This window comes from Mesocricetus auratus, unplaced genomic scaffold (assembly GCF_017639785.1).
Source record: "Mesocricetus auratus isolate SY011 unplaced genomic scaffold, BCM_Maur_2.0 Super-Scaffold_100006, whole genome shotgun sequence".
Lineage (NCBI taxonomy): Eukaryota > Metazoa > Chordata > Mammalia > Rodentia > Cricetidae > Mesocricetus > Mesocricetus auratus.
This window is the reverse complement of record NW_024429190.1, coordinates 104,657,969-104,670,830: the sequence shown is the minus strand read 5'-3', so window position 1 is coordinate 104,670,830 and position 12,862 is coordinate 104,657,969. Positions and strand designations below refer to the sequence as shown.

Sequence of the window (12,862 nt, the reverse complement as noted above, 5' to 3'; positions counted from 1 at the left end):
AAATCAACGGGCTGTTACAGCAGCAACAGAAAACAACAATGATTGACACCTGCAAAGCAGCCAGTGTCAGGGGAGATAGCCTAGGAAAGGAGGCTTGGGATGGTCCTTGGCAAAGGGACATGTTCTCTGGAGACGCTCTGGCTTGAAGACTCTGGTTTCCAACAGCAGTGGCGGGAATAAGGGAATGGGGAAGAGGACAGAGCTCACACACAGCCACTGCCTTCTTCCTTTCTCTCCATCCTCAGGCAGGCACACGAAACTTGCTTCAGAGCAGGCGGTACTCTAATATGTGGTGTATCAGGACCAGACCCGACCTGTTCTCAGCCAACAGCTGAGAATCCACATTACCTCCAGCCAGCAAAGGTGCTCGTGGGCAGTGTTGATGGAGGCAGTGGAAGGTGCCAGGACTCCTGGTGCAGAGGCAAAAGCCCTCAGACACACCCCAACTGGGTAGGTATGTCACTTAGCTCCTCCAGTTGCCTGTCTTATAAACGAGAATGTTACGGCCGCTTCTGTCTGCAAGCTGAGAGCTCTATGACTTCAGTCCTGCCACACATGCTGTGTTGGGCACTATCTTAAGTCAGTGACTCATAGGCATCAAGTAAAGGTTAAGAAAAGCCCTCCCCTGAGCTCATCTTCCCTCACTGAAGACAAACAATTACTCAAGATTTCTAGAAATACCCAAGGTTCTCCACAGCCAGCTCCACCAATCATGTGTCCTTTTAAACTGTCAGAGATCTTCAGCCACCTACCAGTGAGCAGGTCTCTGGGCCCAGAGCCAGCTGTTTGGATGGCAGGACAAGGAAAGCGGAATGTGGGACAGATTTCCACCCGCAGCTCTCACGCTGGCCCTGGTGCCCTCTTGTGGTGAAATTCTACTAACACTTCCCGAAGAGACGCTCTGCACTGGCAGCTCCTATCAAGACCACCTTCAACTCTTCCTCGTGCTTACGGCCGAATCGAAAGCAGCCTCTTACTCAAGATGTAACAAGGGCGTCTTACGAGGCAGGCCAGCACCCACAAATTGCTGGTCTGAAGCCTTGTATCTGAGTGATGACCTCATGTTTGAGCCACTGGGCCATCCACATGCTGCGGGTGGGTGGGGGCAAGTCTACTGTTAGGAGAAGCAAGACAACTTGACCTCAGAAGGGATGCACACTCCAGGACCCACCATGGGAATGCTACTCTGTCAGACGGGGCAAACACTGTGTGTAGCAGAAAGGGCAGGCTCCCATCTCTCCTGTGATGGGCAGGCACGGTGAGATCTCTGGGGACCTCAGCAGAGTGAGGAGGCTGTGCAGTCCTGCAGATGGGACTGCAAACGCCTCTGGCAGAGGGGCTGGCGGTCCCTGGCTTCTGCCACCTTCTCTCCCACAATCTGAGTGTCCTGGCCTCGAAGTCCTTCCTTCCTGGCCTCAGGAAAGTGATTTCAGACCCTAAAACAAACCCCTTTGCGTTTACATAGGAAGACAGTGAACAGCTCCCAAACCTCCAGATTTCAGAACGACACAGGGTGAGTAGTCCCCAGCATGTTCTACCCAGGGTTCACGGACATTACCATATTCTCCAAAACGCAGGGATTCCCACTGCTGCCACTCCACCAAGACACTGACAGCACGTACGCCCACATAAATGAGAAGCATGCCTACAGTGGCGTCCAGAAGGAAGTTGATGAGGTACCTAGAAAGAGAGGCCATACCAGCATGGTCAGGGAGAAAAGCCACGAGGCTGGGGCCTCAGCAGCACTTATCAGGGTCTGGGATCAAGGCTAACAGACCCAGACTCTGTCTGGCCTTACGGGGCAGAGTGACACCCTTACATGTATTTATGCAAGAGGCTATGGAAGTGGTGGCTCCTGTCTCCAGGTGTCTGAAAAGGTGCTAATATAAAAAACTTGAAGAGCAAGAAAGAGAAGGACAAAGAAACTTTATACATTCCAAGTGTGTGTGCCAAGGCCAAGATTCAGTAGAAGACAGCATACTTAGAAGTAGCTAAGGAAACTCACAGGGAACCAAAACCCAATTGACAACAATAAATCCATTGAACGAATCTACTCTTTCCCTGATGGTTTGGGCCTCATGAGGTCACAGAACTGTGCCACTTCCCAGGACATTCAAGGAAAATGGCTTCCAAGACTTCCTAGACAAAGTAGACAGGGGCGCATGGCCACATGCTCACCCTTATCTGTAACCAAGTGTGCAAACAGGGTTTTTACTTTTTGTAGTGGTGATGGAACCCGGCACCTACATATGCTGGAGAAGAGCTCCACCATAGCTACGCTCCCAGACTCGACCTCTGAACATCAGTGAGCACTGTGCTGCGATGAGAAAAGGCCAGGGCACTGGAGGAAGCGGGGTGGGGAGGCACGCCCATAGCAACCACACATTCCTACAAGGTTTGTTTCCATTCTCCTGACACAGAGCCTGTTTCTCACCCAGGGAGGGCACTGTGCTTACCTGTCCTCCCTCAAGGGCCCTGTATCCAGGTCTGACTGAGCACCGCGGGGCAGGCTCCAGCTGTCTGGGTGGACTAAGTGGAAATGAGACCACTGAGGCAGGCCCTGGCCTTCTGGGTACCACATGGTCCTGAACCCCTATAGATAAGCTCAAGGGCAATGCAGGACTCCACTCCAAGGAGCTTCCAAGCGGCTAGGGCCTGAGACACTTTACGCAGACCTCGGCCCCAGCCTGGGCCTCGGGATGTGCACAACACTCACTATGGAGGCAGCAGGCTGAGCTTGGTTCCCAGGACCAGCACACTGACAGGGAGGCGGGCAGCTTGATCTTCCCTCTTACGGACACAAGAGGTCACTCTCCTCAGACCACAGTCAGAGAGAGCTGCCCCTGCTTCCAAAGCAACTTCTAGTCTGGCAGGAGGGCTCCCACTGACACATCTAAGGGTGAGGAACGCTATTCACGCCTGCATTTTCACATCTGAGACAAAGCCTGAAAAATACCAAGGACAATGGAGATATCCAGTCTTGCATCCATCCATACGCTTGTCAAATGCTTCCCGAGCCCACTGTGTGCTGTGCTTGGAAACTAAGTCCAAATTTTACACTCTGTATTCAACACAGGGGACACATTCAGGCACCAGAGATCATGGGGCCTTGGGTGCACACTGGTTTAAGTCTAGCTCCACCATCTCTGTGCTGTGTGATCTTTAAGGACTATTGGTGCCTCCAACTTGAAGTTGGAGATGGGAAGTTAAGAGTTGGGGTAAAATCTGTCTCTCAGTCTGCTACGGGAATGACCGCTCCTCCATCCAGCAACACGTACAATATCTTAACGGTTAAGGTTTCAGACACATTGCTCTGAGTATCACATGAAAAGCAGCCCACACTGACAGGTCAGAGGTCAGCACACTGAGACGCCTATGTGTTCTGTGACTGGCACAGAGCTGCTCTTGCAGGCTTGTCCTGCTCTGCTTGGGGTGGGGCGCTGGGAACTCGGGGCCACTAGGGCACCAGAAAGACAAAGGACTGAACTTGGACTGATCAGCAGAAAGCCAACACACAAGGCAGCTGTCAAAGCCCGAGAGCCAACCTGAAGCTGAGTATACGGATGCATGAAGGCACACGCAGGATCAAACTAGAGGGGGATCCAGTAGGTAAGGGATGGGTGCCTCCCCCAAGCAGCCCATATTTTCAGTTGAGGTCAGATGCAAATGCAGGACTCACAGTGAGCAGGGGTCCTCTTCAGTGAGGTCTGCTAGGTACACATTTGCAAAGTGGATGAAGAGCATCCCTATGGCTTGCTTGGAGGTATCTAAAAACCTGCACAAAACAGAACCAGCAAGGGTTACCAACCTCATAGGACAGCAGCAACCGCTTCAGAGAAAACAAACCAGGTCAGTCAGCCAGACCACGCCTCAAGATCACCCCTAGACACAGTGGAATGAGGAAACATCAAAAGACAACATGCTTAAGATGCAGAGGGCCTTAGATCTAGGTCTTCCTTACTAACTATGAGAGCAGGACTAAATGCCCAGATTTGGGAAAATCAGTGACCGAGTGAGTACAAGTAAGAATTCTCAACATGTGGGAGTACTGTCTTTTACATGCGTGACAATTGATAAGCCACTTTATTGACATGACAATGAGGTTTCTTCTGAAGGAGAGCTGAAGTTTCCTTAGGACAGGAGTAAGCTCAGTGTGGCCCCAAAGCCTGCCTGTCTCCTTCAAAATGACTTACTGTTTGGGAGTTTCGTCCTTTGAATCTATTTATGAAGCTTTACCACCACATACTGAACACACAGCTGCTACTGCAGGGTCATCCTACACAAAATGAGTATGTTTGATATTCATGTATCTACACTAAACACTTGATTTCCACCCCTGACCCAGAGTCCCAAGTCCCCTGTAACTTCCCAAGTGCCAGAGGTGGGAAAAATACTTTTTGTCCTAATACTTGGTTTTGGTCCCAGGTTCTCTCACGGAATTCCCAGTCCTTTGGACTGCCCTGGGTGATAGGAGCATCTTTCATTCTAAAAAGGTGACTAGTTCCTAGAGAGCTTTAGGATGGGGAAGGCCCTGAAAGACTAAGCCATGATTAACCCAAGATCCACCATACTCCAAGGAGACAGACTAAGTGAACGGTCAGGCAAGCCTAGTGATCTTAAAACATGGGGCCAGGAGTATTTTGGAACCAATGAGCAAACAAATTGGTACATAGGGAGGATGGTGTACTTTTTTTTTTTAAGATTTATTATGTATACAGTGTTCTGCCTGCATGTTATTCTTGTATGACAGAAGAGGGCACTAGATTTCATTACAGATGGTTGTGAACCACCCTGTGGTTGCTGAGAATTGAACTCAGGACCTCTGGAAGAACAGTGAATGCTCTTAACCACTGAGCCATCTCTCCAGCCCCAGATGGTGTATTCTTAAAGTCATAGTCACAGAACTGTGTTCAGGAGCATCCCAGATCACTGAACCTCTCCATGTAACCATTTATCTGTGTTCTTCATAATAAACCAGGAAATGTAAATACTGTTTCCTTGAGTTTTGAGTCACATCTGGTAGAGGGTATTCTAAGGATGCAGAGTATTCTCCAAATAAATTTGTATTTGCTTACACATACAGACTATAGAAGTCAAGAATGTAAACATAATCTCATAACAAGTCAAGATGAAGAAACCCACAGCAGAGGCTGTCGCGTTTGTATTGTCTTCCATCTTCCAGTACCGAAAGCAACGTTATAAATAAAAGGAGGGGTCAATAGTTATTTGAAAAAAACAGGACTGAATAGAGCATGTCTTCTAATTAACTCAAATGAGGAATTCCACATACTTTATATGATACGTAACTTCTATTCCATCCCTACCTTCCCTAACACACTCCTGTCAGTCCCCACACCAAACCCCAACACAGCAGAAAGCTTTCTGGGGGAGTCAGCACTCTGGTACATACCATATCCTCCACGGTCGTCTTTCATGCTTTGGTTCTCTGAAGCGTTTAACTGGAAGAATAGACAGACATCAGTGGTTTCTCAAACCAACAGCCAAGCACACACACAAGTTGGGTTACCAGTCTACATGTCATTTACATTGCTAAGCTAAAATCCTTTGTTAGCATGGGACAGCATATGTTGCTCAGTGAAGGTTACAGACAGTAACCTGTCAGCATGGACTCTTCAGAACTAGATAGATACTTACTAAAGCAAGACTTCTCACCGTGTGTGCAGACCTGCATTTTCCCTTGGGACAAAGCTCACTTGGGTAATGACTACAAACAAGAAAGGACGAAGCAGCTGCTTCTAACTCTAGCACACGCTCTATCTGAGGACCATCCCCCCACCTGACTGAGGTTTACTGTCTACTCCAAGCCAAACAGAGGATACAAATGTAAAGTAGCTGTCTAGGAAACGGGAGAGCTATGTGACCATACAGGATGGAGAATTCTTTCCACATGGGGCTGGAAGCAGTAGTTAGGAAACAATCAAGCCAAGTCCTCCAGGCTGAGTAAGAGCTTCCTGAAAGACCAGAGAGGAGAGAAGACGCTGGGCAGACGACAGCTTCAGGAGCTCACAGGTACAGCAACGGAGCACGGCTGTGCGTTTGGAATAACTTAATTTGTCTCACTACAGTAGAAAACAAGAACGCCTGCTGCAGGTGAACACGAATCACATTTGGGGGGAGGGTGTGTCTGAGTCAAGGGGTCTGGAGTGAATCCTGTAGGAAAGGCAGAGCCAGGGGCCTCTAAGCAAAGCTGGCTTAGGAAAGCAGCCCCGAGAACTGTGCTGACATGGACTTCCTGGGTGGAGGCCCCGAGAGAGGATGCTGGCTGTGTGCACAGCTCTAGAAGAGGTAGCATCAACCGCTCAACCTTGGCTGGCAAGGACTCACCAGGTTTGTACCTGGGCTCACTGTCTAGAACCGAAGAAATGAAGTTTCACTGCTAAGGCACCCCTGAAGCTCTTGGCAACATCCCAAAACTAAAACAATCACCGGAAGTGCTGCCTGTGTGGTATCTACCCCACACGACAATGCTAAGAGAGAGACAGACTGACTCAAGCCGTCAAAGACCCCTAATCATAACTGGTAGCCTGGGAGAACCAACTTCTGGAGAAACCCAAGCTGCCAGAGGAGCAGCAGGAGGAGGGGAGAGAGAAAACGGGGCAAAGTCAACAGACCCTGCTCTCTGGATAAACGCGGCCAGTCCACATCTGGCAGGGCAGGGCTGTCTATGCAAAGGCTGAAATGAGCCTGGAGTTTCCAGTCATGTTGATAGAGACGGGAAAGCTGGGCGAACTGTGAGGAAGCCTGCTGTGTCCTTGACACATCACAGACCCAAAGCCTCAGCAGCGCCAAAGAGCCTCAAGCGGAAACAACGGCTTTGCCGGCCTGAAACTAGTTCTTCTCCTAGAAGCAGGCCAAGTCTCACCGAGGCGCAGGGGCTCACAAGAGAAGGTCTAGAAACTTCCAGCCAGGACCAGAGCCACTTTATGCTTATCACTTCATGTCTCACCATTATTATTATTGTTTCATTTTTGTCATTGTTGTTTGTTGAGGTGTCCTGGGACGCGCTCTGTAGACCAGGTGGATTCAAATTCAGAGATCTACCTGCCTCTCCCTCCTTGATGTTGAGGTTATTAAAGGTGTGCGCCACCAGGCCCAGCTCTCTCTCCACCATTTTCAATTGGCCTGTTTAAAAAGCCGGAGAGAAAACATACTCCAGAAGAATGAGCTAATATAGTAAGCCTTATCAAAGTATTAACCACCCACATACTTTTACATTACATTCCTTCAAGTGCAAAGTATGCACTCTGTCAGTATTAATGCCAAGTGGGCGTTGGTGACGCACACCTTTAATCCTATCACTTGGGAGGCAGAGGCAGGGGGATCCCTGTGAGTTCAAGGTCAGCCTGGTCTACAGAGTGAGTTCCAGGACAGCCTCCAAAGTAATACAGAAACCCTGTCTCGAAAAAAACAAAAAAACAGAAAATAATAATGCCAATGTATTAAGATGTATAGGGATGCCACTGTAATACTGTTATAACAAAAACCTTGGAAATAGGCTGTCAATAAATATTAACAGGGCTAAGTATACATAATGGGACATCACACACACACACACACATCCTAGACACTGCTAAAAAAAGATAGATCTAGACAAAATTAATGACTTAATATGGAAACACTTTCAAGTGTTATATTAGTAAATTAATACACATATAAATGTATACATAGACATATGGACTTTTATGTAACACGTCCCATTCAGGAGGAAACAGACAGACAACACCTCACTGTGTGGAGATGAGCTCTGCAGCAGAGCAAAGGCTCTGTGACACAGAGTCTGGTCGGTTTGTGAAGGTTCCAGGTCATCCAACAGCGTAGTGAAACAGCTTTTACCCTGAAGCCGCAGCAAGAGCCACTCTCTCTTCCTGTGCTGATGGATGCGGAACAGAAGTCCACTAAGCAGCGTATTCTGAAGCGGTGATGTAGAGAGGGAGGACCACTAGACACCCTGGGTCAAAGGACAGCTGGCTCACATGCTGCCACAGGAGAAGGAGGAGAAGGAAGATCCTAGGGGCCTTGTAAACCTTGAGCTAAGGACAAAAGAGAAAGAATGGTGGGAACTCAAACTTGTCCCGCGGTTTGCATTTCATCTGAATGCTGTAGCTCAGGGACAAAGAAGCCCGGGAAGACAAGTCTTCGCTGGTAAAAAGCCAGGAGCTGCCACTACAAACAGCAAAGCCACCCACCCACCCACAACATATTCTCTGGGCAAGGCTCAGGGCAGAGAAAGCAGACAATGGCCTCAGGGTGGGCTTAGCTCCTCAGAGCCCTTCCCAGGCAAAGGGAGGAGAACCCAGCAAGTCCCAGGCCAGCAGCACTGAGGGAAGCCTTTTGTCTCACACAGGACTCCAAACTGCTTCAAGGCCATGGAGAGGTCCTAAGCAGGGTCTTGGCCCTGAAGACAGACACAGGGTCCCAAGCTTCTGAAAGAATAGTCAAGAGTCTGGGCTTCAGACACAGAGGTGGTTTTTGAATCCTGTCACTGCCTCTAATTTGCAAATTAGTGCACGTGCACAAACACACACACACACACACACACACACACGAAGAGAGGGAGGGACAGATGGAAGGTAGGAAGAAGGAGGGAGGGAGGTAGGGAGTATGCTTAAAAATGACCAACTTTGGAGTTCTTTGGGAATACCACCTCAGGTTGGGGAGGGACAGAGTACAGGGAAAGATAGTTGAACGGGGGGGGGAGACATTCAGGGGATGATGTGGAAACCTAGAGCAGTAGAAACTTTCTGGGATCTATGAGGGTGGCCCTAGTGAGGACTCCTATGATGGAGAACACAGAGCCTGAACCGTAAACTCCCAGTGGTAGGACTGAGACAACAACCCAGCCACCCCTGGAGGACCTGAAGGTCCAAGCTGAAGTCTACTGACATAGCAATCGGAGTCAATTCATTTCTCTTGGCCCCCACTTGGCCTATTTCTGGGACACAGATGGCAATGAGACATCATCAGATGCCATCTTCAGTCACTCTTTTCAAAAAGCTAAATGAGTAAATAGCCTGCTCAGAGCCATACTATGTTTTATAACAAGACTGTTTATTGTTTATTCATCTAACCCACTATCCACCCACTCATCCATCTTTCCACCTACACATCTGTCCATTTACCCACCCAGTCTTCCATCTGGCTCTCTTTTCCACTTAAAATACAATGACACATAAACTCATTGAATTTCACACTTGAGATGTGTACATTTTACTTTAGTAACTGATCCCTTTACAATTATAAACACACAAAGCCATCCCTTGCCTGTCCCGAGCATGTAGAAGGGTGGGCTCCTTCTCTAGCAAGGTCTCACATGGCAGGATCTTGTTCGCTCTTCTGATCTGACCTCACCTGCTCCGGCCACATAGGCCTCCTCTTGCAACAACACCCACATTCCGTTTTCCTGTCACCCGCACTCTGCTGCAGATCAACAAGGGGCTGGCTTCTCTCTGACCTGTACTGGGTCACAGGTCATCTTCTCAGAAGCTCTGCAGACACTCACGTCTACAGGTGTGCACCATGCCCATTCACCAGCCTCCTGTTTTATCCTATCCACTACACTCAGAAATCAGCATGCTCTCTCTCCTCCCCCTACCTCCCTCCCTCCCCCTCCCTCCCTCCCTCCCTCCCGAGTGCTGGGATTAAAGGTGTGTACCACCATCACCACCGGGCTATTTCTTTTCTCTTGTTTCTTTTGGAACTGAAGGCTGAGCCCAGGGTCACATGCACACCAGACAAGCACCCTGCCACTGAGCTATATCTGCAGCCTTGTATTTATTTTTATACTCTGACATTAAGACAAAGTTCAACTAAGTTTCAAGCTGTCCTAGAACTCGATTTGTTGCCCAGGCAGCCTTTGAAATCATGATCTTCCTACCTCAGCCTCATGAGGACGTGGGATTTCTGGTGTAAGCCAGTAGGCCTGGCTTCTCACGTGCTTTCCAGGCTTTGTCTTTTTTCGATAGCAATTCGGCTCTATGGGGTCAGGAATGTCTGCTCGTGACAGCCATATTCACCAATGGCACTTAGATGGCCTGGCTCATATCAGGTAGCTGAGTAACATTTGTTGAACAAGAGAATTTATTTAGATTGCCACCCAAGCTCCATTTCTTGAGACTGTCTGGGTATTTATTTTGATTTCAGTAAGTTCCATGAATTTTCATGACAGGTTCTTTCAGTTTAGCTGAAGAGACTAAAATTGCTTTGGTCTTAAACAGAGAAGCTGACAGTAGGTTTCCAGAGGACAATTACCCCTCAGGGCAGGGCAAGAGGGACTGAGCATCTGGCTTTAAGGGCCAGACGCAGACAACGAGGCTTTTAACTGCAAGTGCTCACAAGTAGTTTTTGGTGAGGACTTAACTTTCTCTGAATCAGATAAGATTCTAAGGTAGCCAGGTTTAGACCTCTTACACACATGCTCAGTCAAGGACTAAGAGACAAATGATGAACTACTAAATAGACGAACTTTTCTGAGCAGTCCTGGAAGCTGCAACTTCCCCGGGAGGAGGGCAGTGGAGTTACCTGCTCATGACAAGGAACCTAGCAGGAGTGAGTCCTGGCATTACTACTGCACGGCACCTCACACGGACTCGGTGGAAAGAAACAGCAACAGCTGATAAACACACAGGAAGATAATCAGACTCGATGATGCTGATTTTGAAGATGTAAATTTTTCATCAAAATTAATAAATATTAATAGATGCGGTAAGAATTAAGAACAGGTATTTCTGGTGAAAAAAAACAATAAAAGTGGGGATGAAGGTTTATAATCCTGGTACCCAGAAAAACTCAGGCCAAAGAAGGCACTTCCCGAGGGCCAGGGAGGTCTCACTGAACTTTCTTGAACCAAAAATGCTACAGGTAGATGTGCCTTGGATGTTGCTTTGGGACCTAGTAGAGGAGGCGGTAAGATGAGGTCTTTAGGGTGCGGTCTGGTGTAAGAACCAGGAGCTGGAGACCAGTGAACACATCCCAAGACAAGTGAAATGTCATAACGCCTCTCTGAATACAGATGAGAATCCAAGAAGAAACAGGCTGTCATTGAAGGTCTGTCTCCCAGCTCACCATAGTTCATAGTGGATGAAGGTTGTGTGTATGTGTACTATATAGGTACTCCGAAAATACTGGTTATTGTTTTACTTTGGAAATAAAGCGTGACATAAGGAGATGTGATTGTGTGTCAAGCTGACAAGGGGTGGTGGTGTGATGGCTATTCTTGGTTGTCAACTTGGTTTACATCTGGAATTAATTAGAAGCCAAGTAGCTGGGCATACCTGTGAGGGATTTTTTTTTCTTAATCAAATCATCTGAGTTGGCAGACCCATTTCTAATCCATACCATTGAGGTGGGACAATCCCCTTTAACACAGATGTTTTGAGATAGAAAGATCCACCTTAGTTTGGTCTACACTTCTGCTGGGAGCCTACATAAAGGGCATGGAAGAAGGAAGCGTCGCTCGTTACCTGCTGGCTCTTGTCTCCCTGGCAAGTCCATGCCTTCACTGGCATTAGAGCCTACTTCTTCAGCATTCTGGTGTACACGGAAGACCAGACACAATGAACAACTACTGGATTCTTGGACCTTCTTGTTGGGAGACTGCCATTGTTGGACTAGTTGGACCATAGCCTGTAAGTCATTCTAATAAATGCACCCCATGCCCCTCTCTCATTCTACAAGTTCTGTTCCTCTAGAGAACCATGATTAATACAGATTTTGGTACCAGGAGGGGTTCTAGAGCATCAGAAGTATAAGGATACATTTTTCAAGTATCTGGAATAGGGTTTCCAATTTGCTAACATCTGTAGTTGCTGAAGCCTCTCCTGGGAGCTCAGAGAGTATTGAAAGCTCATGATGTGAAGTATTTTACAAACTAAAGGAGATAAATGCATTTGATTATCCTGATTCACCAACTGTGAGAGGCCACGGATTTGGTGACTCTGTATATGAACACTTTGACAATTTGTGGAAAATGAAAAAAAATGATGATGTTGATTGGCTGCTCCTAGCATCTCTGGATAAACTGACAAAAGGAAAAGAGCGAGCTCCATGATAAAACTGATCAGCTTCAGATATGCATGAAATGTCTAAATGTGTCCTGGAAAAAAAATCTCTAGCAGTCACAGAGCTGAGGAAAACCAAACCAAAGCCATCATCATAAGGTTGAGCGAATTACAGAAAGACATCTGGGGAAGAAGTATGTAGACAGATGGATCTCTCCACATGGGTGAAGGATGTGAAGATGCTTTTATCCCATGTAAATGCTCATCTAAAGGAGACTTCAGCTGAGCAGTTCAGAAATCAAGTAGATAGGATGACAGTCTGCCTCTTTCCCCAGCCACCCCTGTCACTGCCCACCGGCCCATGAACAAAGTGGCCACGTTTGCTGACATGGGGGTTATGAATGGGCGCGACAACATTTACTCACCAAGGCTGACCTGGCTACAGCTGCTGCTGAGTGCCAGATCTGCCAACACTGAGCCCCCGATAAGACACCATTCCTCCGGGTAGGGGACCAACCAGCAACCTGGTGGTAGGTTGACAATGGATCACTTCCTCCGTGGAAAAGACAATATTTTGTCTTTACTGGAGTAGATACTTATTCTGGTTATGGATTTGTCTTTCTTGTAGGTGATGCTTCTGCCAAATCTACCATACATGGACTTACAGAATGTCTGATCCACAGACGTGGTATTTCATACAGTATTGCTTCTGACAAAGGAACTCACTTCCCAGCCGGAGAGTGGGCCCATGATCAAGGAATCCACTACTCTTACCATATCCCCACAACTGTGAAACAAATGACCTGATAACAAGATGGAATGGCCCTTTGAAGACACAGTCACAG

At 47.8% G+C, this 12,862-nt stretch overlaps 1 protein-coding gene across 3 annotated transcripts in view; it reads right to left on the bottom strand.

The window, feature by feature from the left end:
* Stimate (STIM activating enhancer) overlaps positions 1-12,862 on the bottom strand; it is a 43,351-nt gene that overhangs the window by 6,676 nt on the left and 23,813 nt on the right. For all 3 annotated transcript variants that reach the window (XM_040747803.1, XM_040747804.1, XM_013124583.3), the window contains exons 2-4: positions 5,411-5,459; positions 3,680-3,775; positions 1,559-1,680 (exon numbers count right to left, since the gene is read on the bottom strand). In XM_040747803.1, coding sequence (XP_040603737.1) covers positions 1,559-1,680; positions 3,680-3,775; positions 5,411-5,459 — 267 coding nt within the window. The remainder of the gene's footprint in view (positions 1-1,558; positions 1,681-3,679; positions 3,776-5,410; positions 5,460-12,862) is intronic.